The sequence below is a fragment of the Malurus melanocephalus genome, unplaced genomic scaffold (assembly GCF_030028575.1).
Source record: "Malurus melanocephalus ecotype Western Australia unplaced genomic scaffold, MMel_1.1 scaffold_11, whole genome shotgun sequence".
Taxonomy (NCBI): domain Eukaryota; kingdom Metazoa; phylum Chordata; class Aves; order Passeriformes; family Maluridae; genus Malurus; species Malurus melanocephalus.
Window position 1 is genome coordinate 535,091 of NW_026623243.1, and position 26,550 is coordinate 561,640.

General features: G+C 40.1%; 1 protein-coding gene across 1 annotated transcript in view; it reads left to right on the plus strand.

Annotated features, from left to right (window-relative positions):
• The first annotated feature begins 10,559 nt into the window (after positions 1-10,559).
• CPED1 (cadherin like and PC-esterase domain containing 1) overlaps positions 10,560-26,550 on the plus strand; it is a 138,774-nt gene continuing 122,783 nt past the window's right edge. The window contains exons 1-3 of the mRNA XM_057378398.1: positions 10,560-10,711; positions 11,188-11,662; positions 23,962-24,148. Coding sequence (XP_057234381.1) covers positions 11,312-11,662; positions 23,962-24,148 — 538 coding nt within the window. The 5' untranslated portion in view covers positions 10,560-10,711; positions 11,188-11,311. The remainder of the gene's footprint in view (positions 10,712-11,187; positions 11,663-23,961; positions 24,149-26,550) is intronic.

Sequence of the window (26,550 nt, forward strand, 5' to 3'; positions counted from 1 at the left end):
AATTCTAMAGGTATTGATAAAACCCTAGCATATTACAGTTAGAATAGAGAAATACTTGCTTCACTATTGTGCAAGAAATCTACCTAAGGCAGTAGAAAATAATGAACAATGTTAGGATCCACAACTGTGTTAATATTTTTAAAGACCTAATACCTATTTATGCCTTGTACCTTATATTATGAAGATTGCTGTGTATTGTGGCAGCTCTATTCCTTTCTGAATACTTATTCAGAAATGTTATATTCTTTGAATCCAGTGTGTCTGCCTGCATTTATGAAACTGGGTTCTGTCAATTAGAAAAAGTTTTATTCAAGTTAAAGAGAACAATGAGGGGTTTAGATGCAGTTGTTCAGCTACAATTTATATATATTTCTTTAAATTATCATTTTTTTCCAGAATCTGTTGCTGAACAGATTTATTTATTTATTAAGTTGACAGTTAACTTGGTTTTCCTAGTTAAGGCGGTATTAAGCCTTTTTTCCTAGAAGAAAAAATAATAGTTATATTGTATTTATATATATGAGGATCTATGAAACAGAAATAGAGAGCAATGTGAAGATAATTTTACATTTCTTCTGCCTGCCTTATAAGTTGTAGCCTTAATAATTTAAAAGCARATTTTATGATTTGTTTTCAGAGAAGGACATGTGGGATGGATGTTTGGATAAACTTTCCAAGTGAGAGTGCAGTTAAGTGCTAAAAGGGGTCAGTCAGGGAAGTGCTATGAAATAGGGAACCCTATTTTGTTAGATATACAGGAATAGTTTTACCTGTGTTAGTAAAAGAAATTTTTTACAGCTCTGTTATCTTTTATCTTGGTGAGATTAAAATTGCATTGTTGCTGGGGGTTGGTATGTTTATCATATTAAAAATTGTTCTAATAAATATTCAATTATGTAGCTTTCTTGAAAAGATGACAAGCTGGACTCTTTCTGCTGTGATACATTCAGCTGGATATGCTTTTCTTGATTTAAATTATTTAAAGGTGTGTTTAATCTCTCTGTCATGTTATTTGGGGCTAAATTAATCTCAGGCTTTTAAAGAAAGCACATTCTATAAATGAATGGATTAGCCAATAGCTGAATGAACTGGCCATAAAAACATGTGCTCCTTTGTCAGGTCTGGAAAATTAAACAGTTCTCAATCAGTAGTATTGACCAACCCCTTATTTTAATTTAGGAAGGTATCCCATACMTTTTCCAGGGATCTTGCTAGTAGCCTAATAGTGTTGGAATGTCTTAGGAACTGTGGAATAAGCAGACATTAAGATAGGAGTTACTTTAACAGTGCCCTAAAAAAATTCAAATCTTGTATGAATCATTTTAATCCAGAGCAGAAATTTCCTTAGACAAAGACTTACAGCTTTGCACACAGAAGTGATTTCAGACATAATGATTACCTTTGAATATGTCACTTACATCAGAACAGTTCTGCCCATCTCTACTATAACATTGTCGGTTGCTCTTGTAAGACATAAACACAGTCTAAAATGCACACTGGCAAAACATCTCAGTGAAGTTTTAGCCTGGGACAGGAAAACTAAAGATCATTCTCAAAAACAAAACAGGGATGAAAATCCAACTTTAAGGTGTTTTGTTTAGTATCTGTATTAATGTTCAAGATTTGCCAATGCTGAAGTACTTTTCACTTTAAAGTGCTTTCCAAACACTCACCCACAGCTATTTACTTAAAGACTTCTGTTAAGAGGCTGAAAGGAATGTACTGAAAACGTCTCTACGGTGGCTGACAAGCCTTATAATAGAAAAGATTCTAACATTTCCTCTTCCCTATTGTTTGAATCTTAAGCAGTCATACTTAAATTCATGAAGAAAGGAGTCACCTTAACATATTATTTATAATTACATCATCACATTATAAAACTGTAACCTGATTTCCTTGTTAGCTAATGATAGTATGATTTTGAATCAATCCCAAAAATTTGCTGYAATTCTCTTTCGAAAGACTGTTTTAAAACAAGAAAATTAGCTATCAAGCTTATATWCATTTTATTAATTTTTGGTGTTGGCACTACCTGGCTTTACATTATTTTCCAAAGCACAGAGTCTCTTTAATATGCTTTAGTTTTAAAAGTACATCAAACATAGTTATACAGAAATAGTGATTAAATAAAAACATCCATTAGAAGGTTATTCGTCTACTTCAGACTGTATTTCAGAGCAATTCTGATTTAGCTACATTTTGGTTATATATTATATTTTTTCAAAATCAAATCATAAGTACAGCTACATCTGCCTCTAGTCATAGAACATACATCCATAATGAAAAAAAAAAAAAAATAACAAACTAACCCACAAAAGAGACAGACTCCAACAACCAGTAATGTGAAAATGTTTTTATTCACTTTTCAGCCCCTCTGGACAATTGAAATTATGTGTGAAGTATAGAAAAATGACAGAAAACCATTTTAGATCTCTCAGACCTGAGAAATATCTTTAAACCTTGCTTTTCAAACAGGCCCTTGTCTGGAATGCTAGTTTTGTACATGACCTGTTTAATTGAGGTGGTCAGGATCACCCACTGACAGTGTGATGTTCAGCTTCCCCCCAGCTGTACCACAGCAGTTCCGCCTGAAGTGTCACAGCAGTTCTGCATGACGACCCTCTCCAGTTTCAGCTTTCAAGCCCAGTGCAAGGGCCATCAGGCGTGTTTTGAGCAAGCTGTGAGGCAGTGCAGTGAGTCTGCATGGGGCAGCCCACGAARAACTCATCAGACCTCATGCCAGCTGCAGTGCAGATGTTCTGTGTGCCCTTCTTCACTCCATTTATTCAGTCCACCTGGCTTTCTAAGATGTAAAACTGGTCAAATATAATTTTCAGCTTTACTTTTAGAAATATCATTATGAGTAGGTTGTTAAAAGTCAGTGCTTAAAAGATATAAGGGACTTAAGGGTATTTCTAAAGTAACTTCTGAGCCACAGTGGTTGCTGTTATCTTGTTCTGCAGCAATGATTCTGCAGCAGCTGGACTAGTGAGAGAAGCTGTACTATTACAATCAGATCAATATATTCAGAAATATAATGTTATCTTTTCCTGCCTATCCATAAGTGCAACAAAACAGCATGTCTTGCATTTTCACATATTCTATTTACTTCTACAATAATTTCTCATCTACGTTCACAATATGTGAAGTGCCCCAGGCGACACATTTCTGTGCTGGCTTATTGTATATTCTGGCAGCACCATGAGAATGCAACAAACTGTTATAAACTGTTATATACTCTGGTATATATAATAATGTCTGGCCTTGATGGGGTTATTTAAATCTATGTGYGCCTTGAGAGGCACAGTTGAGCATTTAGTCAACATTTCTGTGTACTGTGGTTGTCTTAAAACTCTCCTTGCTAACAGAAGAGCTCTGTTAAACAAATATCCATCAGCACAAAGCCTTTTGATAGGAAAAAATCAAGTTCTTGTTCCCTTGTGCCTAAAACATCCACACACATGAACTCATCCTCTGAACTCAGTGGAGGCCATGATGTGGCTCAACTTTCATGTTTTCATGGATATTTATTGGACTGGGATGAACAAAAATGTAATAATCAAAATGTCTGAAATGATTGGCACCTGGAAAAATTGGCCAAAAACTAGAGTTTGTTTGTCAAGCCTGCTAGTGGCAGGCACACCAGCACAGACTAAATCATCCAGAGCATAGCACGAACACCTATAGGTACCTGAGAGCATAACACCCTTGTGTAATGGACACAATAGAGGGGATAACGTTTGTTTGTAGGACTTTTTAATTTATTTCCTTGCTGCAAAGGAGCCTCAGAGGACTGGGGTAGTCAGGCAAGAGCCTGGGGGTGGTCTCAGCAAAGCAACCACTTTGCTAAAGAAAGAGAGGATGTTCCTTATCACATGAGCAGCAAAGAGGAAGAAAGGCTGCCAAAGGTAAGGAGACAGAATCAAATGCAGTTTAAGGAATTTAGGGGTTAAATTGGAAAATGAGTGTTTATGGAATGAGGAGTCTAATTGTATTTTTTTTAYTGCATCTTCTTATAGTTAGTGTATTTGAAACCGACACTGCTCCTGAGAGCCAAGTGTATAAAAAAACACTGCTTGGCAATGAATGTCATGAATTTTTGGGTGACTTTGGTTTTTCTCATTTTTGGACAGTTTTGGGTCCACTTAGGGTGTAGAATGGAGAAAAAAATAAGCACACCACTAGTCTTGGCTACCTACATAATAAGGCCAGGCTAAAATGAAAAGGGAATGTGGYAATGAAATTATTTAGTTTACACAGAAGAAGAAAGATCTTCTGACAGGACCTGGAGGACTATGACATTTCAATTCTGTATTTAGAGTGTATTGAAACAGAAACTAGAACAACTAACTTTGAAAACAAACAAAATGCAGAATGTTAAACATTAGAATTAAAAACATTGATAAATACTTCTCTTCCCTATGCAAAATGCTCTTACAGAATGATCCTTTTCTTCATATTTGTTACTCTCGTTCAACTCCATGGCTGGCATGCAAGCATCATACAATCCCACTGCACAGGCCACTATTTAGGGTACATCCTGCTCTCACTCTGGAGGTCTGAGTGAGGAACTGRTTCTTGCCCTTTGCAGCAACCTCCAAACTGGTATGCCTACTGCTTGCTCTCCCTCTACCCCTGCAAAGTTCTTATGGGAGCTTTTCTGGTGCCAAGGGTGAAGTGGACAGGCCTGGTGTGGGCAGGTGTTCCCATACATCCAACAGTTGGTGGGGAATATGGACACCCTCACTGCAGGCATCATTTGAGCAGGCATGGAGGGCTAGGACAGAGTCAATGACACTGRTATTCTCATGTCCTTCCCACTTCCACTGGTCATTTTGATAACRTTTTTATCTGAATATATGCAGCTAGAAAGGACTGCAAGGAAAATACTGCTGTGCAGCACTTACAGTGCATTCAGAGCCCTTCTGCAGGTACAAGGCAGAGAAGAGCTCTGCTTGCAACAGAAGAAAAAGTAGAAATTTGTGCAAATGCCTTTCATATAATAAAACCAAAAAAYGTAACTGAAAGACAACAAGAAGTATCTAGATCACCTAAACCAAGGGTTTTTTCACTGTGTTGAAATAAGAAGATGACCTTGAGAGACAACAGAGATGCAATTAGAAAAAGTTTGTGGGAAGAGGAAAACCTGAAAATGGAAGTTCAAATGCTTTAACCTGAAGTATGAAGATGAGGGGGACCAGCAAGATGCCACACAAGAGTTGTGGAGCATCACAAAATAAAATAATTACTTAAACTAAAAAGGAACACAGATGCTATCAGAAGTCATAAGTTATTTCACTTTCTTCCTGTTCAGCATACCCAAAGATGAATGTCCTTGTTCTTGCAGCCTATCTGGGCRTTTTTTGATTACTACTGATTCTTATCCATTTCTCAGCAGTAACCAGTGAGTCTGAGCAATCAAGCTGGCTACAAAATCCATAAATCTCTGTTGTCTCTGAATAACTGCTGCAAGAGGATTATGTCAGCAAATAACTGCAGACAGGGARAAGCGGAGAATTTGCAAATCAATTTCTTCCTCATGAGATTCAAATTTGCCTTTTAAGGAGGAGCCAGTATATTAACAAGACTTTGGTCTTCAAATGCTTTCCTGTATCCTCATGTCAAGCAACTTGCTGCACTATTAACATATATAAATGAATAGATACCTACTGTTTCACCGTAACCCTTCTGCCAAAACACAGTAGGAAACAGCATGGCTGAATACAGTGATGCCTCTGAACAACTAACTAACTCAATTAGTCCAGATTTTACTTAAACTTTAGGGAAACTGGTATGTTTAATAGTTTGGTGAGCTGAATATCGAGCTTTGCCACTGCCTAAAAGGTCCTGCTCCTTTCCTCCATTTGCATCCTCTTTCATTAATGTTCTTCTGCTGCTTAATCTGTACCAGTAYGAGATCCCACTGCACCTCTCCAAGAATCACTTCAACTCCCTCACATGGTGGGAAACAACCAACTGTGCACTTTCTTGTGAGAGCTCTAATGAGCAGCACCACCAGGGAGGAAGAAAAAGAGCCAGGGCAGAGGTAGGGAAAGTGCCGGATTCTGCATCTGGGATGGGGCAGCCCTGGGTGTACAAACAGACTGTGGAATGAGATGCTGGAAAGCAGCACYGCAGAAAGGGACTGGGGGTCCTGGTCAAAGGCAAGTTGAACACGAATCAGCAGTGCCCTGGCAGCCAGGAGGGCCAACCCTGTCCTAGGGGGCATCAGGCMCAGCATCACCAGTGGGCAAGGGAAGGGATTATCCTGCTCTGCTCTGACCTGAGGCAGCCTCATCTTAAATATTCAGGGCAGTTACGAGTGCCACATATRAGAAAGATACAAAACTATTARAGAGTGTCCAGAGTRGGGCAACAAACATGGTGAAGATATATGAGGAGCWGCTGAGGTCAYTGGTCAGTTGAGGTTCAGCCTGGAGAAGAGACTGAGGGGAGATCTCGTAGCAGTTACWACTTTCTCGTGACAGGAAGAGGAGGGGCTGACACCGATCTCTGCTCTCTGGTGACCAGGGACAGGACCTAAGGGAATCACCTGAAGTTGTGTCAGGGGAGGTTTAGGCTGGGTATTGTGAAAAGGTTCTTCACCCACAGGAGGACTGGGCACTGCAAGAGGCTCCCCAGGGAAGTGGTCACAGCACCAGCCTGACAGAGTCCAAGAAGCATTTGGACAATTCTCTCAGGCACAYRGTGTGAYCCTTGGGATGCTGTGCAGGGCCAGGAGTCAGATTCAATGATCCTTATGGGTCCCTTCCAACACAGCATATTCTGTGATTCAGTGGTTCTCTGCTTGCCTGTTTTCACTGTGGGCCAAAATCAGAGAGCTGAGCCAAAGTGGGATTAAAACATAAATCTTTGTTCTTTGGAGTGGAGCAAAATCACAATATCACTAACACTTACAGGGTTCTATGAATAGGACAGGGAGAGAGAGTCTGGGCTTTTGCTATGTCAAGATTGATTTTAACTTCAATAGTATTGAATCTTCTAATGTGCAGAACAGCACATTCATTTTCCTATTTTCTTCATTTTGTGCCATTCTTCCCCATTCACTGCTTATAATGGGACCACACACAGGATTAAAGACACTACAAATCTAATTGCAGTCTGGATTGAATTTAAGGACAGCTTAACAAGATTCCTTGCTTGAATATTTACAGTGCTGTTGGAGCCTATTCTTCCTGAAGCTTTTAACTAATTTTTGAAGTTAGTGAGAATTTATGGCCCTTGGCACAATTTTTAGCACGCTAGAAAATATAAAAGAAACTAAAGAGCGAGCATAAACAATAAAAATTTCATGTAGGTTTGCACTGTGAAGATGGCAGATGATTACAAGCACTTGACTATCAGTTAATTTAGAAATTATCAGTTTGCATTTATTTTTCATGTGATCTCACCACAGAAATGGTTGCTAGAATGCTATGCTTTGAAATTTGAAACTTTCTCTAGGAAAAGAACAATTGTGAAAAAGTTTTCTAAGCATATTTTCTTTTTGGCAGCCTCTCTGTAGTGAAATTATTGATTCTAAATGGTTTGCTTATATCAAGACTTCATCTAACAAGCACTTACACCTAGACTCATTTATGGTTTCTGTTAGATCTGTGAGTGAAGTTAAGCATGCATAAGACATTTGTATTCAGCTGACCTTAAATTCCTGTTAATTTTCTGAGCCTGATATTTACTCCTTGCTCCTGGCAATTATGTGTCCAGGTTACTATTTAGATCATGGAACTAATTTTTCAGTGCTCACTAGCTTTCACCACTGAACAAACATGGAGACTCATGTAAAATGGAAGCTGTGTGTGTATGAGCTGTGTTGTTTAAACCCCAGTAAGATGATGAATAGTGAGCATTGCATGCTTTCATGCACCTTGGCTAAGTCCTTTCAAATCCCAGTCTCTGGCAATTTTTAGCAAGCCTTGTGACTTTCCTCTCACCTTTTCTGTGTCWGGGTAGTTTTAAATACTTCTAGTCTATTCCAGATGATGCAGATGGAACTGGGATTCTGGGTGCCAGCACTGGAGCCTCCTGACAGTCATTGCTTGCTGGTTTTGCCAGAGGTGATCCCGGTATAGCTTTGCCTCATGTTGAGCAGGACAGTAGCTGGCTGCTGTAAGAAGCAGCCAGGCAAGAAGTCCTGAGTGAGAGGGAGGAGTAGGAAGAGGTAAAAAGATTAGGGAGCCCTTAATCCATGCAATGGGAGCAGCCACTGGAAGGAACAGGTCAGGGAATCTCAAATGGGAAAACAATACTGAACCTGTTTTGTATTTCAGAAAGAGGAGATTTCTACCTTTCTGGTAAGAATTCTGAAATATGCACATATACCTGTGAATATAAATACTTAGCTGGATATTTCTGATCTCATCAATAGTTATTTGAATATTATATACTGAAAAATATTTCTTGTGAAATTGAGACCCAGGAGGCCTGACACTATATCCACTTATATCCTTTTCCTAAGGGACTAGTTAATGCCAGGGGAATTAGTCCTGACTGAATTTCTGAAGTGTCAGAATGTGGCCAGGTAATTCAGTAGATATGTAAGCTCGGAGATCTAGTGGGATCCTGATGCAAAAGATAACAGGAATCAAGTTCATGGCACTCTAGCTGTGATTGAGGAAAGTATTTAAATCTGAATATATGGGCATGGCATGCTATTGTCATTAAAWGAAACCACAATTATAGAGAAAAATCCAGCTCTCTCCTCAGAACATCTGGGGAAAGCAGATGGACAGAAAGCTGGTTCCCAGGAATGTACAGGAAGCAGAGTGATCTGCCTGCCCTCTGTCTATACACCCTTATTCTGTTGCCTGTTTGTCCTGAAGTCTTGGGACCTACAAATGGTTTTGGGGTTGCAGGAAGGATGAATTGACTCAGCCATCAWGGCAAATGTGACTCCACTTAAATGCCTGAAAGGGGAAAATTATGTTAGGCTGGAGGGAGAGCACAATGWCTTGCCATGCTGAAGGCAACTGAGGGAGCAGGGGGTGGGGACAGAGAAGATTACTTTGTTCTAGTGTGGGATTCTCCCAGGAGGTGTGAGCTCCACATTACGAAGCAACCAKAAAGCCAAATCTTTATAAAATGGCTTTAATCAAGTCTTCTAGGAATAGCACGTAAAGCTCTGACTAAAATACCCTCACTAGGAATCTGGGAGAAGTTGACAACCATGCAAATGCCACCCACACAGCTGGTGGTTGTGGGCCCAGAAATCAGGGCACGCCAAAATCCGCAGGACAATAGCTTATAACAATAAAGGATGGTGTCACTGTGGCTCCCAGGCTGGCTGGTGGGAGCCTCCTCCTTTAAATGTACCAGCTCCCTGAGTATCCTTCTCCCCTGGATGGAACAGATCCACCTCACAGACAGCTGCAGGGAGTACCCATGGCTTTCTGATGTCCTCTAGCCAGCTTTGTTGGCTTGCTGGAGGTTTTGCAGCAGAGGCTGGCTGGAACAGGGCCTGTGGGTGTGAACTGGTATGCTGGGAAGGGGGGAGCACAAGCAGCATGTCTCCAGAGAGCAAAAATGGGAGTTCCTCTGTGTTTGATAAGCATCTATCACAGCAGGGTTCAGGAAACTGGAATACTCTTTTTTTGCTCAGGATGACCCAGGAGTCTAATTTCGGTAATTATAATCAGGTATAAAAATAAAATGCAGTGTGACCACTGAGGTTCTTCATGGAGTATTCAATCACTTCAATGGCATTTTTGTCTGCAAACTGTTAAGTTTAGTTTGGAAAAAAAAATTAAAGCTGAATAAAAAACAGCACTTCAAAAATATATACTCTATCCTTTCTTGCTGTTTATAGATCTCTAATATAGTAGTGCTTCTGCAGCTGCCAAACTGTGTAGATTGCCTCAAAGTTATCATGACATTCATTTCATATATATGAGGCAGTGTAGGAAGAACTTTCTTTTCAAAAACAGTTAACTAGGGATGGAAGATAAAATAGATGACTTATAAACAGATATTTTTAGCTAAAAGAACTTGATTCTATTAGAAGTTCTGGTCTATAAAGATAACAGAGTTTGTCAACTGTTCCCATCTGTCTYGTCCCTGTCCTGTGTCAGTAGGGGGAAGTAGTAACTAAGACCTTCTGTGGCTTAGATACTAAGTGCTTTCATCGGAGTATTTTTGTGCACCCTCCTTTCTCTCCCTCTGACATCAGCAAGAAGTTTTATTTATATTCTGCTATGAGGTATTATATCTGCTATGGAAAACTACTGACAACTGCTTTGTCAGTGATGCTTATGTCCAAGTAAACCTGTTTATTTTACAACATTTTTTGTTAATCTGGATTCAAATACTGCAGGTGCTGCTCCCTGAAAGATATTAATACTGTTTCAATTAGGCTAATGACTGTAACAGCAGTTTTCTAAAAATTGCAGTGATGGTGGCTTCGAGGCATGCAGCGTTTGCCAGGACACCTCTTGTTCCCCATCCAGAACTCAGACTGTGTCTCCAAATCCTGTGCCTGCTCTGAGCAGAGCCAGTTTAGCTCCACCCTCTGAGCAGTCCAGCCCTTATTTATATGAAGTCTGTGGTCCAACTGGCTTCAGATGGTGTGTGTATGTGCGTGTGCCTGCCTCCTGAGTGTGTGAGACGAGCTGGGATCATGAGCCAGAGTTGTTCCAAGTGGTTTTAATCAGCAGCCCATTAGAGGGGAACGGAAAACTTCAAACACGGTAAGAACCAAGTAAGTAAACCTAACTTTGAACTTGCAATCTGGACAAAACAAATGCAAATGAAAATCTTCATAGTCTGTCAGTTTTCAGATAAATTATTACTTTTAGAGAGAAAGCTGTGCATTCTAAAGGGAAGGAGGAAATTTAAAAGGACTGGAATGAGGGAAACTGTAAAAACAAAGTGGGAATTGAGAATGCAAGAGAGAAAAAAACAGCAAACGATTGTTCACAAAGTTGGTACACTCTCTTATTTTTTTCAGCTGTGGACAGGACATGTTAAGCTTTAACCTCTTGTTTCCTTGAATACTATTGTCTGGCTGAGTAAGTAGTTCCTTTTGCAAAGGGGGTGAAGATTTCTGCTCCTCACCTATCTGCTGGCAGGTTTGTTTTCCTGAGAGTGTGGTGTGGAAGAGCTCTCCAGAGCTCCTTGCAGGATGCCCCATGGCAGACTGTTGTTTGTTGCTGCTCACTTGCTTTTCTTTTGTAGGTTGTTCCAGTACCTCCATGGGAAGGTGTTCCCCAAACCTCTGCTCCTCTGGAACTCGTGACTTCTTGCCTGGYACCAGGAAAACACTCAGCAGTAGAAATGGGAAAAATCATGCTAGTTTTGGATGAAGTGTGCTTTTGACTTTTTTTACCCTGGCAAGACGTGGCTACTTGGACTGCATCTGCAATGTGGCAAAGGGGAAAGTGAGGACGGCARGAAGGCCATGGTTTGTGGGCAACTCCCCAGATGCCGCAGGCTTTGTCGCCCTCGTCCCTTCCTTCTGGCYTTAGTGGTGGCCCTCTGTCTGTTCTGCCAGACCCTAACTCCTCTCATGACCAGCAGCATCCTTTCAGCAGTTGTTAATGGGATTGCACCCAACAAACTGACTAAAACACAGCAAGGAAGATACAAGGAGGTCTCCCCAAGCACCATTCACTGCTTCCTCCCTGGCAGTAATTCAGAGACAGTGAAAAAGGTAAGTCAGCTGGAGCAGAGTGCTGAGCAATAATTAGCAAAGCAAGGGATAGCAAGTCAGGCAGGATCATCTGAGTCCAGCTAAAATTAGCCTGAGCTTGGAAGTCTGGATCTGTATACAAACAAAGGGGTGATCTAATGACAGCGGCATATGCGCAAGCACATTCCCATCACCAGCTCCTGAGTGTGCTGTTATTAACACAGGAATCCTAAAATCTTCAACTGAAATATGGCATTGCTCGGTGACTCCAGCGAGATTTCAGTTTGCTGCACAAACCATACCTTATTTTGGCTTTGGGAATTGGTTTAGAGGCTTTACAGTACAGGCACGTAAATCAGGAGCCAGTGGGGTTTCATGGAAGTGACTGAGACTGTTAATTGACACAGGGAGTGCAGCTGCCCTGTATTAAAGTTATCTGCTCATCAGCTCTGAACTTTACTGGGATTCTGCTGAGAAGCTGAATTTAACTGCATTTGAGAAATAAAAGAAACATTTTCCATATTTTCATATCACATTCTATACTTTGGAATCTTTGTCTCACAAATTTTACTATGTCTGCAGGTCACCTGACTTCATGTTTATTTTGTACAGGGTTCCTAGGATGGGTGTTAAAACCCAACAAATGGAGACACTGTTATTTTTGCTGGAAAACGTAGTTTGTTAAATGGTCTCCAGACTGAGGTAGTTATTTTTACTCTGGAATCTGTGATCAGCACTAGCACAAATGTTTCAGGTTTCCTTCAGTCATATAGAGGAGCTGCTAACAGAGTAGCAGATATCACACTGTAAAATTATCATTATGCTATAATTTTATATACAAGTGTAGCAGAACTGTAAAAAATTTGATTATGGACAGCAACCACATAAAGCAGTTCAAATGTTTTGTTTTTTTTTWAAGTACAAGGCTGCTTCTTTGTTTTGACAGGGTTCACAGTCTAAAAGGTCAGCAATATTGATTTTAGGAGGGCAGCTGGAAAGTGCATTTTCTGTAACAATCAAAAACAGATACATGTAATAACTGTGGCATGAACTATTTTAACCTTAACCCTTAAGAAAATTTCTTTTCTTATAGTCCAGGCTGCATTTGTCATCATTTTATATTTTAATGACCTTTTAGTACTCTAGGTACTCAGGTTCAGATGTGATCTGCAATATGACATAAATAATTACAACTTAAAGGAAAATAAGCACAGCTGACATACACAGGTTGCATTGTGTTACAGCTACAGACACAGTCCATTTCTTTTTACTCATTGCTATTGTAATGGCAAAGAACATTCCATACCTTGGGCTACTTAATGTCTGTAAGGACTGGTGAAATAATGATGAAGTTTTGCTAGTATGCTGTTCGGCTGAAAATATCCATAGTATCTTCTTTTGCAAATTGCCTGAGAAAAAATGCAGATTGACATCGAACTCAGTGTGCTGGCCATCTGAAACGAGAAGGAAGCTTTTGTTTTCACAACATGCTGTACTTGCTGCTCTCCAGCATASGTGGTTGGATGTGACTATCACATGCACACGCTGGACCTGTAGAACAGATGTGTGTATATTAACCCTTAGAGGTATGTTTTCCAGGGCTGTGCTCCCCTAACAYATTCCTTTTCAAGTTCTTAAGACCACCCATAGCTGTGTCCCTATTTGTCTGGAATTTTTCCTCTAGAGCATGATGAACAAAATGTCTTGCACATGTTGGGATGTTACTCTAAATTGCTCTCTGTTTCCCAACTTTCTCTGCTGGTTGTGTGGGCTGAATYGTAATCTCAGAGAACAGAAAAGACAAACAACACCAAAAATGTCTATCACKTTGTTTTGAAAGTGTGTTCTTGAACTGTGTGCTTTCATCCACTGCTTATTCAGATAGCTGAACTGTTATCTGGCTTGATTTTATTGGGCACTCGGTAACATCTGAGATAGATGTCATGGCTGAAACTTTACACTGTTTTACACCRTTCCCTCTGATGGTAGCTAGGTTGGAAACAACTTTTAATTAAAGCTCTGGTTAAAAGCTGATTCACATATGAATCTGGAAAAACACTTTAAACTGTAGATACTCACATTTGTAATTAACTAGTCATACATGTATTCTTATTCTATAAATAGTCCAGCTGAAGAAAATTTAAATGCATTAAAAAGAATGTATTATACAGTTAAACAGTGACTTAAAGCAAACACTGCAGCACACTTTATGAAATCAAAGTTCATGAATAAATTTTAAGGAAAGTAAGATTYAGCTGGAGATAATATTCTTTAGGTAGCACATAGTGTTTATGGGTTTTGAGCACTAGCATCCATCACACTGTGGGTTCTCTTTTGGGTAGGGGCAGGTTTTGTTCTTGCTTTCTTCACAAAAAAAAAAAAAATCAGTAAAAAACAATCAGTATTGTGTTGAGCCTGTTGTGAGAATATGGTTCTGATTGTTATTATAGGAGAAAAATCCCCTTCCAAAGTGTGATAATGTTTTCATTCGGAGTATGCATAGCACTAGGTGCCTCAAAAAAAAGCACAAAACCAAACCAAACCAAACAAAAAAAAAAACCCTGGCATCTTTTATGGGCCATTTATTGGAAGCAAATTAGGTGATCTGAGGAAAAGTCCAGCTTTGCCAATGCATCTCTGATATCAACATTCACCACCAATTTTGGAGACTTCCAGACAAGTGTGGAAGCAGCACAGAGATGAACATTGCCAATTGCATCTGTAAATGTGTCTTTAACTACATCCAGGATGCTCTGGGATAACCCCTTCCTGTTGGGCACATAGTGCAGGCTGTMTTTTTTTTTTAATTGCAAAAATGCAGATTTCATTCATAGCCTGGAAATCCAGACAGAGCTCATAGTACTCCACTTTCAGGTAACATGCAATACAGTTTTAAAAGCTGCTGGGGATCTTGTCCTGTAGCTTTAAATTCACAGGAAGCAGGAAGAGAGCTGAACATTTTCTTGTATAAAGTTAAATGTTAATATCTGAAGCATGAAAAATAGAAGGCTTATTTCTGAATCTCCAGCATTAAAGGCATTAGAGAGTGATATCACATCTAGCAGCAAGCTGTCAGAAGTTTAGCAGGGCACTCTTACCTTCTGAATGATGAAATGTTTGTGAATATGTATAGTAAGGAGCAGAGCTGGTGCTGTAGTATCAAACCTGGAATAGGTATCACAAAAAAAAAAAAAAAAAAAAAAAAAAAAAAAAAAAAAAAAAAAAAAAAAAAAAAAAAAAAAAAAAAAAAAAAAAAAAAAAAAAAAAAAAAAAAACCAAAAAAAAACCCTATACAAGCCCTCTGTAGTTTGCCTGGTTGCCTGGCACGGGACTGTGCCAGAAATAATTTTGGTACCAGCCAACTGTAAAACTGTTACACTTATCTCAAGAAATTTAGCTCTGCTTCTCASCCAGTTCTGAGTAGCTAATTAGCTGGTTAAGGTGTGTTTCCATTCTCAGCATTAAGTCAACCAGAGTCAATTTAGATGTATCAGCACAGGAGCAATTTTGCCTGGGTAGAAGATGTACCTTTGCTGGGTAGAAGGAATATGGACTATATTGCCTTTAGGAGGGCAGATACCTGGTGTTCAGTTGCTTTCCCAGTCAGAGAAGACCCAAAAGTACTTTTCCTGTTTTCTTAAAAAACACAGTTGCCAAGCTGTTAAGCTTTACACCCAGGTTGAAATTGTGAGCCTGGTTCATCACATCAGCAATAGGATTTTCTGTTTAGTCCTGGAAAGCAAATTCTCTTTTTTTGTTTTTTTTTGTTTTTTTTAATTTTTCCACAGCTTGAAAGAAAGGAGGAGGAAATTATTAATCACCTTTTACAGTTATTGCTCCTGTAATAGGCACTTTTTTGKCACACTCATTCTCCAGCCATTGCCAATGTATTAAAAAAACAAACAAACCTCAGATTTTTAAGCTGGGTTTTGTAGGAGATGATTTCATGGATTATCAGAAGAGTCTTKCTTCACATCCCCTGGCCATTTAGGGCCAGCTGAGAACAAGAAAACAAAATATCTACCTATCTGATTATATGAGAACTTGATGAGTGGGTCAGGCTGGCACCCAAATAAATGAAATATAACAGATGTGGTGAAAAAAAAAACTCTCTTCTTTTCAAGGCACTCAACCTGCCACTTATGTTTTGTGTAACTCAAAGAGGACCTATATTGAGGCGAGCAAACAGGAAGGATGACAAAAGGCTCTTTATGGCTTCATTCTGAACAAACAGAATAGGATATAATTTACTAGGACTGGACAGTATGAAAAATCTAAGATATTGACAGCTTGAAGTGGCCATATCTCAATAATACTATGTAGAAAAAGAAGGGGGAGGGAAAGGAAGAAAAAAGAGAAACATCATGGTTTAGTCTTAACCAACGTCTAGAGGAAGATCCAGTTGAACATCTTGCATGGTTACTGGCCCAGACACCTATATTTGAAAACTGGCAGTGAAATTACTGAAAAGATGAGAAAATGTTACTATAACATTAGAACTCTGGACATTGAGAGTGGAATTAWCCTCTCTTTACTTGAGTGCTCCATTCTGTCAGGGGCAGAAAGCTGGACTTCATAGTCAATGGAAATGACTGTGTCTAATGCAAAATCCATCACGAATTAATGCACTTAATTAATGAACTTCATCCTCTAAAGGCACATCTTGTTTTCTGTTGATTTTTTGACAGCATATGCCTACTTCAGATAGAATAAGCAGGGAATAAAGGAGATAGGAGCGGAGTCTGTCATGGAAGAAGGCATGGGGAAAGGAAGCAGGTGTGGGAGGAGAGTAGGGAACTACAGCTGCAAAATAATAGTAATCTCAGAAGGTATAGAAGAGATTGTGTACAGAGACGGCTGAATTTGTGCAAGGGAAGAGAAAAATGAGAATGGAAATGGAAAGAAGACAAAGCTAATGGGAACTTTTTGAAATGTAAATATGTGAAAAAAGGAGAATTGAAGCTGGATGATAGAATGAGAAAGGATGATTTCTGCTGTTATGCAGAATGGAGCATGGTGAGTGCTCTGGATAGAAAAGATTACATTATACATAATAAGGTTTGATAAATTTTTAAAGTAAATTTAACTTAAAATTATATTTATTTTATCGAGTAAGTAGGGGGATGAGAACTTTTCTCCTCACAAAAGAACAAAGAACTTTGCTAGTATGAAACCTGCTGTTGCTAGAAAGCAACCAATCCAGGGTACAGTATCAGCAACTGATTTCCTTGGAATGATACCACATTCACATTGTCCCCTATCATAGCAGGACACTTGTTTTTCCCTTTTAAATGTAAAATGCACAAGGCACTGAGGAAACAACTATTTTTACTGAGTTGACAGCTAGAGATATTCTGTGATAAAGGGCAAGGCTATTGTGGTAGCAGTCAGGAAAGAGGAGCAGGGTGGAGACACAGCAGGAAGGGAATTTTGAGAAGGATGCATCAGGAGCAAAATGAAGGCAGAATATCACTCATATACTTCACTGGAACTTCCTTCAAAAGGAGGTGTTTTGATAAGATGATAGGATTGGCTCACTGTCTGTTCTCAAGACAGGGCAGTTGGTATYATGTACTACATGCAGGCATAAGGCAAAAGCATTTTGATAAAATAGCTCTGTACTTCCTGCTCAGAGCTTTGGTGATGACTGTGCAAATAACTCTGGTTTTGCTATTGGATTTATAAAGTCATCAGAAGACAGGCATCAAAGTAATGCCAATATTCTAATTGCTTTTTATGTATATATCCAACAAACAATTCAAAGCATAATTATATTCCAGCCATTTCATTCAACAACTCAGTCCTTTCTGATTAGGAAATCAAACAGACCATAAAGCCAACACATTTAAATATCCTCCAGAAAGTGAAACAGGAAATTAACTTCTCTCTTACTTCTTGATATAGGAGCTATGTGCACTTGAAATATAATGTAGYATGAAAAACTTACTATTTCTATGAACTTTTATGCAAACACAGAAAGGAATTTAAAAGTCACATTTGGTGCTAATAAACATCTGCACAGTCCTATAAATGAATGGCTTGGGGCATTAGTGCCACATGCTAAGTTTTTATTATCACTTTGCTTATTGATGCTTTTTAATGGTAGCACAGTATYTTCTAGGAGTTCCATTCATGTACTTTTCATAATGTTGTTCTGCTAGGTGGTATTTAGTAGCAAAGGTAGATGCTGACTTCCTTTGCTAGCTAAATGGGAATTTAGGCTGTTCACTGCCTGTGAATATTGCCAATAGTGCCAGCCTTGTTTTTATAAGGCTGGTTCTCTTTTGTAGTATTTTTGTTGAACTCYGCCTTTCATGGGAAGGCCTTTTGGTTTGCATAGGGGCTCATACATCTCTTTTGTAGCCACTCAGTACCTGCAGAAAGCAGTGGGTTTAAAGTAAGCTGCAGTCAAGTTATCTGAAGCTATTGGACCAAGTCTCTGACAGTTTTGGCTAGCTCAGTGTGAAAAGTGGCTGCTTGTAATCAACACAGGGACTAATGCCACCAGAACTGGCTAACTGAAAAGATGAATCACAGTTTTTGAGCTCTTTCCTGAGTGAAGCTTAGGCTGACATGAGTTGGGCCATTATGTCAGGAAGAAGAATTTTGTTTCTGCAGTTGAAGTGATGGTCAGTGAAATTCTATGGCAACAGTTCAAACTGTGTATTTGCTTCTTTTCCAGGCATAGACAATGCATCAATATTTATGGAATTATGTAATCTTCTTGGAATCTAAAAGAACTGCCAAGGAACTGTTTTGCTCTCTTCAACTTGAAATATCTTCACTATTTTCTTCTTGGCCAAAAAAAAAAAAAGTAATTATACATCATAAGATTCAGWTACTGACCAAATTCTAGATTTTTGGAACAACCCAGAAATTCTGTACAATAGTGGAAAGCTTCAGAGACTAGTAGAATCAATTATATCCTTATACATTTATAATCTAGAATTGGATATGCTAGTTTCAAAGGAAATGTCAAAACATTTTCTTTTTAACAGAGAACTTCACAGCTATGTGGAATTTGCAGACAGACAGAACTAAGAATTGCAACTCCGGTAATAGACATCTATTTTCAGTTGTACAAGGATGGTTACATAATTCTTCAGCTTTCATATTATATAAACTGGGCCATATATCTTGTTTGTTAAGACATCAAAGGAATATACATTTGATACAAAATATTTTTTAAAATCTATAATAAATTTTAATCAAGCTCAATTTGTTTTCTTTTGTGTTTTTCATGTTACTCTTTAAACGGAAAACAGAATTACAAGAATTCATTTTTATTCACTTWACAGCCCATTGTGGTTTGTTTGGACCAGTTGTTAAGGCTGTGGATCATCTGTGTAACAGCCAAGTGCACTAAAATGAGGTCAGTGACTCAGCTAAGTAGAGTGTTTTGTAAACTGTAAGAGCAGGTATATCATGTCAAAGCTGACWTAGGTCTCATCCAAAATCAAATGGGAAATCTCAGCCTCGCTGTAAAGCCTCATTAATTTCTGTGGAGACAAACATTATTTTCTAGGTATGAYAGGCTGTAGATGTTCTTTACCAATCCCTTTCACATGAGATATATTGAATCGGTAATAAACTAACCTGCTAACAAATCTGAATCTTCAGAAAACTGAGGAAAAGCTAAAAAAATGGTAGAGACATGGGAACATTTGACAACTTACCAATCATTTTCAAGTTTTAAAAATGTTATGGATCCATTTTTTTGTGTCTAAGCCTGTTGTACATTAAAATCATAGGAATGCCAAAAAAAAAAAATCAGAACCATAAAATGTGGAAATATGTGAACAGCTTATTTTCATCTATTGCACGCAGCTTCTCTTGTACCAACTCTCTGTCCAGACCTCATTTTTATGATTGAGAAACATTTTATGAAAACCAGCAGACTCTTAATACATAAACAGACTGCTATAGCTAGAATATTGAAAATTCTGAAAAACATGCACTAGTAACTAGATCAGCATGTCCAGTGATGCAARGCATTTTGTACAGAGCTTTGGAAAAAAGTATGGAATTACTTGCTACAAGCATGCAGTTGGCCAGATTTTTTTTAAAATTCTCTGTAGCTGACAACCCACCTTACATTGCACTGGTTTGTCAGGAAAACAGAGAGGACACGTTGCGTGTTGTAACCTGGACTGCAAATAGCTATGAAAGGACAGGGCAGAGAAAACAAATTTGGCAAGATGTGGAGATACTTCATATTATTTAATAGCACCAGATTAGACATCAGGTCAAGCTGTTAAATTTAGGCCCCTGAAGTGCCCGTGTGTTCGGCTCTTTGGGAAGCTGATGGATAACAGTGCCCGTACCCAGCGCCGGGCGGGGGCCGGGACACAGAGCAGAGTGTCCCCCCTCGGTCCCCCCCCCCAGCACGGCGGCAGCCCCTTCCATCCAGGGGCTTTGGTGTGTCTCCGGAGCGAGTGTCCCGAGGAAAGCCCTCCGGACGAGCTGATACTGTGTTCTGTGTGTGAGGGCTGTCGCAAGCCCGCTGCTCACCCGTGCCGGTGGGAGCCGGACGCTGCGTGGGCCCCGTGGAGCCGCTCGGGGCCATTTCCCTTTGTGTTTTGTGGAAATGACCCGGGTCACTGCCACTGCCTGAACTTCCTATTTTTTTTTTCCTCCTATGCTGCTATCAGTGTTCTGTTGAATACTCGTCACTGCCAAGCCAGAGCGCTGTAAACACTTCAGCTCTTCCCCAGGGACTGGAGGAAGATGCCTCCYGCATCAGTGCTGACGCAGAGGCGGATCTTCCCTGGCAGATGCCGCTGCAGGCCGGGGCCTGAGCCCTGGGCAGCCTCGGGGTGCTCGGTTCCCGTCCCCTGTGCCTTGTCCTCGGGCCCGGATGGCGGCGGGGCCATCCACGGCCTGGTGGAGCCGGTGTGCGGGTGGGGAGCCCGGGATGCTGGCCTTGGAGCATTGAGCGCAGGGAATGGGGTCACTGCTGGGAGCTTGAGGTAGGACCCCCTAATGAGTGAGGCAAAGTATTGCAGAGGTGACACCACAGGAGGCTTTGCTCCCGCTAAGAAAGGTGTTTTCATGGCATAACAGAAGTGTAATTGTTAAAGGAGGGCGCACAAAGTACCGCCATACCCAAGGCAAGACCCTCGCCCCGGGGAGGGACAGGAGTGAGAGAAGCCACAATCGGCAGCAAAAATGGAAGAGGAACAGGGATATGTCCTGGTCTGCAGCCCCTCTGTGCTCCTCATGTGTCCTCAGTTCACCCCGCAGCGCTGCTCCCTGCAGCACACGTGGGATGGAAAATGGAATTTTCTTGCAAAATAAAGCAAGAGGTGTCTCTATCTTCTGGGTTTCTTCCACGAAGCAAGTGAAATGGAAAGTAGGAAGTATCTGGCTGGAATGCCTGGAAGAGAAGAGAGAGAGAGCACAAGAGGGGGGCTGGGACAAGGGCTGGATTTAGGAACAGGGAGGGAGAAATGGAGAGGAAGGGCTGCCAGCAGCTGCTGGCGCTCCAACAGGAAATAGAGGAGATAAGAGGAGAGGAAGGAGGGGCAAAGGCAGAAGGGGACAAGAGTGACGGGTGCTGTGGTGGGCAAGGGCCATCTGAGACTAACACAGTGCTTGCCATCTGATTAATGTGTTTACAAAATTCTGGGATGTCAGGAATGCTATCAAACAGATGACCTAACACAGTTCYGATGACTTCACCCTGTGCTATTTGTGCTTATTCTGGCCAGCAAGTGATCACCCTTTATTTGAATATCTCAGTTTCTAAACTAGTTTTGGGTTGCACATTTAGCAAATATATGTGGAAGACTCTTGACAATTTTTTTTGAGATTTTTTCAGGGTCACTTCATCGATGATGCTAACCCTTTCCACGGGGARTGACTGGAGGCCTGGGCTTTGCTGGAGCAAAAGATGATGCAGTGTTAGAAGCTCAGGGCTCTGAAATAGTTTGTGTTCTTCACTGCTGCAGAGAACCTTACACTTAGCCAGGCATAATGTGGAACTGCATCCCACACTCAGGGAATACATTACTGAGAAGAGTGACTTTAGCATGAGATCCCAGACTGTGAACAACTGGACACATACTGAATGACATTTATTTGTTTCAAAGCATCTGTCTCTTTTCAATCTAGTCTACTGTGCAAAAAATGGTGGTGACTTGTTTGTGTAGTGCTTCCTATCTCCAGTGATAAGCTTACTAAAATTAGAAGTTACGGAATAACTTGGTTTTTAAACTGCTGACAACTGTCAGGTTGAAATTCACAAACTTTCAAAGAACTAATTTCATGTCCTGAATTTAATAACTGTTGGTGTGTTTCTATCCAAAGGACAAATATCTTTCCCCAAAAGAAAGTCTTGGTTTTTAATGTTGTTTTTATTGCAAAAGGACATCTAAACTGTTTGACATATTAGTGTTCTAATTCCCACATGTAGCATCCTATTTTTATTCTTTATTTTATTGGGGATTGAACAGCAAGATTTTGGTAGTAGGGGGAGCTACCTGGGGGGCTTCTGTGAGAAGCTGCAAAAGCTTCCCCCATGTCCCACAGAGTCAATGACAGTCAGTTCCAGGACAGACCTGCTGGTGGCTGAGGCTGAGCCCATCAGCGATGGTGGAAGCAACTCTGGAATAACAGATTTAAAAAGGGGAAAAAAAGCAACTGTTCAAATGCAACCAGAGAGAMGAGTGAGGATGTATGAGAGGAACAACTCTGCAGACACCAGGTCAGTGAAGAAAGATGGGGAGGAGGTGCTTCAGGCACCAGAGCAGAGACTCCCCTGCAGAGTGTGATGAAGACTGTGGTGAGGCAGGCTGTCCCCCTGTAGTTCATGGACATCCATCCATGGTGGAGCAGAGATCCACCAGCAGGTTATGGAGGACCCATGCTGGAGCAATCTGTTCTTGAAGGACTGGACCCCATGGAAGAGGCCCACATTGGAACAGTTGGAAGAATTGCAACCTGTAGGAAGAATTCATGTTTGAGAAGTTAATGAAGGACTGTCTCCCATAGGAGGGACCCCACAATGGAGCAGGGGAAGAGTGTGAGGAGTCCTCCCTCTGAGAAGGAGCAGCAGTAATAACATGTGATGAATTGACCAAGCTTCCAATTCCAGCCACCCTGCTCCACTGAGAGGGAGGTAGAGAATTTGAGAGGAAAGTTGAAGGTGGAAAAAAGCTAGGGGTGGGGGAAAAGTGTTTTAAGATTTGTTTTATTTCTGATTGTCTCACTCTAAATCCATTTATTATCAATCAAATCAGTTTCCCCAAGGTGAATGTGTTTTGCCTGTGACAGTAATCAGTGTATTATCTCTCCCTGTTCTGATCTTTACCCACATGACTTTCTCTGTGTTTTTCCCCCTCTTCAGTTGAAAAGGGGAGTGATAGGGTGACTTTCATGGGCATCTGGCTTCCAGACAGGGTCAACTCATCACACTGGCTYAAGACATAAAATATCCCCCTAAATCAAAGACCTAATGGCAATGGCCCAGTAATTTGCCCTTTTCATTACTTAATGCTTGCACTATAGCTGTGTGTTTGGGGTGTCTCTTTTCTACTTTTCCTTTCAAGAAGCTCATACCCCAGGATAGTTACAGAGGAAGGATTTTCTCTAGATGCYATTGTCCCTAGGCTCTATATGGGAAGACAGTGAGTGGTAGATAATCCTAGCATTCCTTGGGATTAACTGGAGACATCAGGTACTTTTCCTCTTTTTCCTATGCACAAGTCTCTCTGACAGTGCTCCCGTGGACTAGATCGTGTTGCACTAATAAGGCCCTGACAAGGTTACATTTAACTTTCTAGAGCAGAGTAATCTCCAGTACTGTTTAGGATTCCGGTGTATAATTTTACCCCAGTACTCTTCGTACATTTCTCAATAATGCTGCATAGCACAGCTCAGATGCCTGCACTTCCCATCTGCATAGCACCCATATTCCTTGGAGCAGTTCACATGGGACCTGCTTAGCCCTTGCTGCTCAGGTCCACAGCCACAAAGTCAGATGGCARTTACTGTTACCAGCTCACCAGAGCAGCCCAAATTTCAGGAAAAGTTGTTGACAGGAAGGGAAGAACATGGTTTAAATGTCCTTGAGTGCTACCCAGAGCTTTAAAACCTGTATAGTATCAGTCCAAAATGAACATAGAAAAAATGGAGAGGCAGGCAAAATGGAATTTGTGGTCAGAAGTTCATGATCTAAAGAGAATTCTTGATTATATTAGAACTATTTCCCATGTTGTCATAGTAAGTTACTAGTTTCTTTTTGTGAAAAACAATGATATTTTATACTGCTGAGGAGTATCCTATCTTACAACCATTGCTTGGCACTGTTTTTACTGTAGATCGATGACTCCATTCTCCAGTACTTTGGAAGCCACACAAGAAGAGCAGTTCTCTATGCACCTCCTGCTCACCATGAAMCTGACCGGCAGCTCTGTCAGCGCATCCTGGCAAAACACGGATATACAGTCACAGTCCTTGGAAACAGGAGACTGATGGAAGATCTCARGCATGGGGGTCCTTATCACAGTAAGGATAATTGGACTTAGTTAATTGTTAATTACTAAATGTGATCACTACATGTAGAATTGATTCGCATTCTTCCACAAAAATAAACTATATAAACTCTGATATAGGTAAGGATAGAAGCCAAATTCTAGCCCTTCTCAGCTCTGTGGATAATTTTCCACAATTAGGTGATTCTTCCATTAGATATATCTTCCTGTAAAAAAAAAATTGCAGCAGAGTAATTCGTCATAGTCTTGACAACTAAATCAGATCAGTTTGGTTCCTGATGACTTCTCATGCCAACTTCATCAATACAACTGAGTGATATTTTCAGTAGAATGTTTCATAATAAAACACATACCTGCTACATTTGTTTCCTTATCATTTTCTCTCCTAAAGAAAAGTAGTATATGTGAAGGTGTAATGTTTTGATTGTTCTGTGAGCTTATTAAAGAGCACAATATGGGACAAGTACATTTTGCACATGCTGTAGAAACTGGGAGAGATTACTGATTACTGCTGGTTCTCAGTTCCTCTTGAAATTTTGATCCACTGTTAAAGCAGGCTACTGAAGAATCCTGAACTCTTGCACAAAGGACTGTAGTTTTATTGTTGAGTTACACAGTGCTTGACAGAGAAGCTTTGGACACCATTAAAATATGTGATGGCCTTGTTTGAGAGTTCTTGGACACCTAAGAGGTGTGAATTGAAACTGTGATCCCAATTTGGTCTTGGAATTCAATTTGGGAACTCTAACACTTTGAAAGAAATACACAGGCCACCATTCTGTCAGAGGAAAAATGGCATGGTTAGATATTTCTTGCATTAAAGGGAGTGTYGTTTGCATAATTCAGGCTTGCAATACACTTCTGGGGCCACCAGAGAGTTCAGGTTTGCTTTAAACTTTAACCAAACCAGATGGTTTCATATATGAAACTATAATTACTTAGGATGCTTGTGACTGCTCAAAATTCCATCACTAATTTCAAGTTTCCTTAGGAAACTTTCCTGAAAATGTGATACATGTGGTTTTCTTTGTAAGCTGTACCAAGAAGTAGTAAATTGTCTTCATCTCAGTGTTACTTTAATCTAGCTATATGGTCACCTTTTAGCCACTCCTTGCCTTGAGTACTTTCCGTCTCAGGGTGACAAGATGCACAAGTCTGCAGGCTTTGCTAATGTCAGATGGGCTGCAGAGAAAAGAAGGTATCTCTGGGGATCATGCACATGATCTCTGGGAAATACTTCTGTTTCAAATGGCCAAAGAAGTGGCTATGCCAAATGCAGTTGCAAAACCTATAAAAAAAARGAAAAAAGACATTGTACTAGGTTTTCCTACAGTGCTGGGTTCAGACTGAATTTTTCCTGTATGGTTTTTACACTCCAAATATTGCCTCTGCAGAAGGCAGAGGATATTAACTGGATATTTATACTTTACAGGCTAGAACCAGTACTTCCTGTAGTATTTTTCCAGCAATAATTTTTAAAAAAATAGTAAAAAGGTTTTAGGTATTTTCCAGGAACATCCAACAGCTTCCAGCAGATGTTGGATTATGTAAAAAAAATCAAATGCTTGCCACTTTAAGGCAAAGAGTAAGACTCTTACTAATTCCATTTCATGGCAGCATAAGTCTGCCTTTGACTATTCTCTGTTATGTAAGTGTCTAGCTTTAACGTTGTTTTAAAAACAAGTAAGTAAAAGAACATGTCTACATACCAACCCAATGATTTTTTCTTATAGCTAAGCAAGTCACCTTGGAAGTAAATTTTCTTCCCCAGGAGTTGGTGGGGTTTACTCTTCTGGATGGGATAGTATTCCTTATTTTAGAGAAGAGTATTTTGAGCTCTGTTTTGGCATAATATTTTTCTAATAGGAGTGTTATAAGTTATTAAAAATATGCTCCTTTAAGCCTCAATTAAATATATATATATAATGAACTGAGAAACAGAATATGAGTGCTGTGAGAAATCTATGCTCATTCCTTACTGCTTGGTATTATTTAGCAACTCTGTCGGGTGCTTTTATTTTTGTGCAGTCTGTCTTACTCGTGTATCTTTCAAAGTTCACTCTAAATTTGAAAGGATTTTTTGTTTTGAATGGCTGAGAGCCAACACTCTAGCTAAAGGCATATATGGAAAAAAATTCACCACAAAACATTCCTAAGTTTTTTTTTTTTGTGTGGCCTGCTAAGAACTTTGGGACCAGTCCTGCTGCTGTTGGAAACCAAAATGTGACAGCTCTGCACACTGATCTTCCAGAAAGATCCTCAGCACCTGGGCTGAAGCACTGTGTTGAGTTCATTGCAGTCAGATAGAAACATCAGGGGAGTAGTTTTCTTCAGTGGAAATTTTTCACTTCTTACAACCAACCAAAACCATTTTGAGTTTTGGTAACTGGAAAAAAGTTGGCTAAAAAGGAAAAA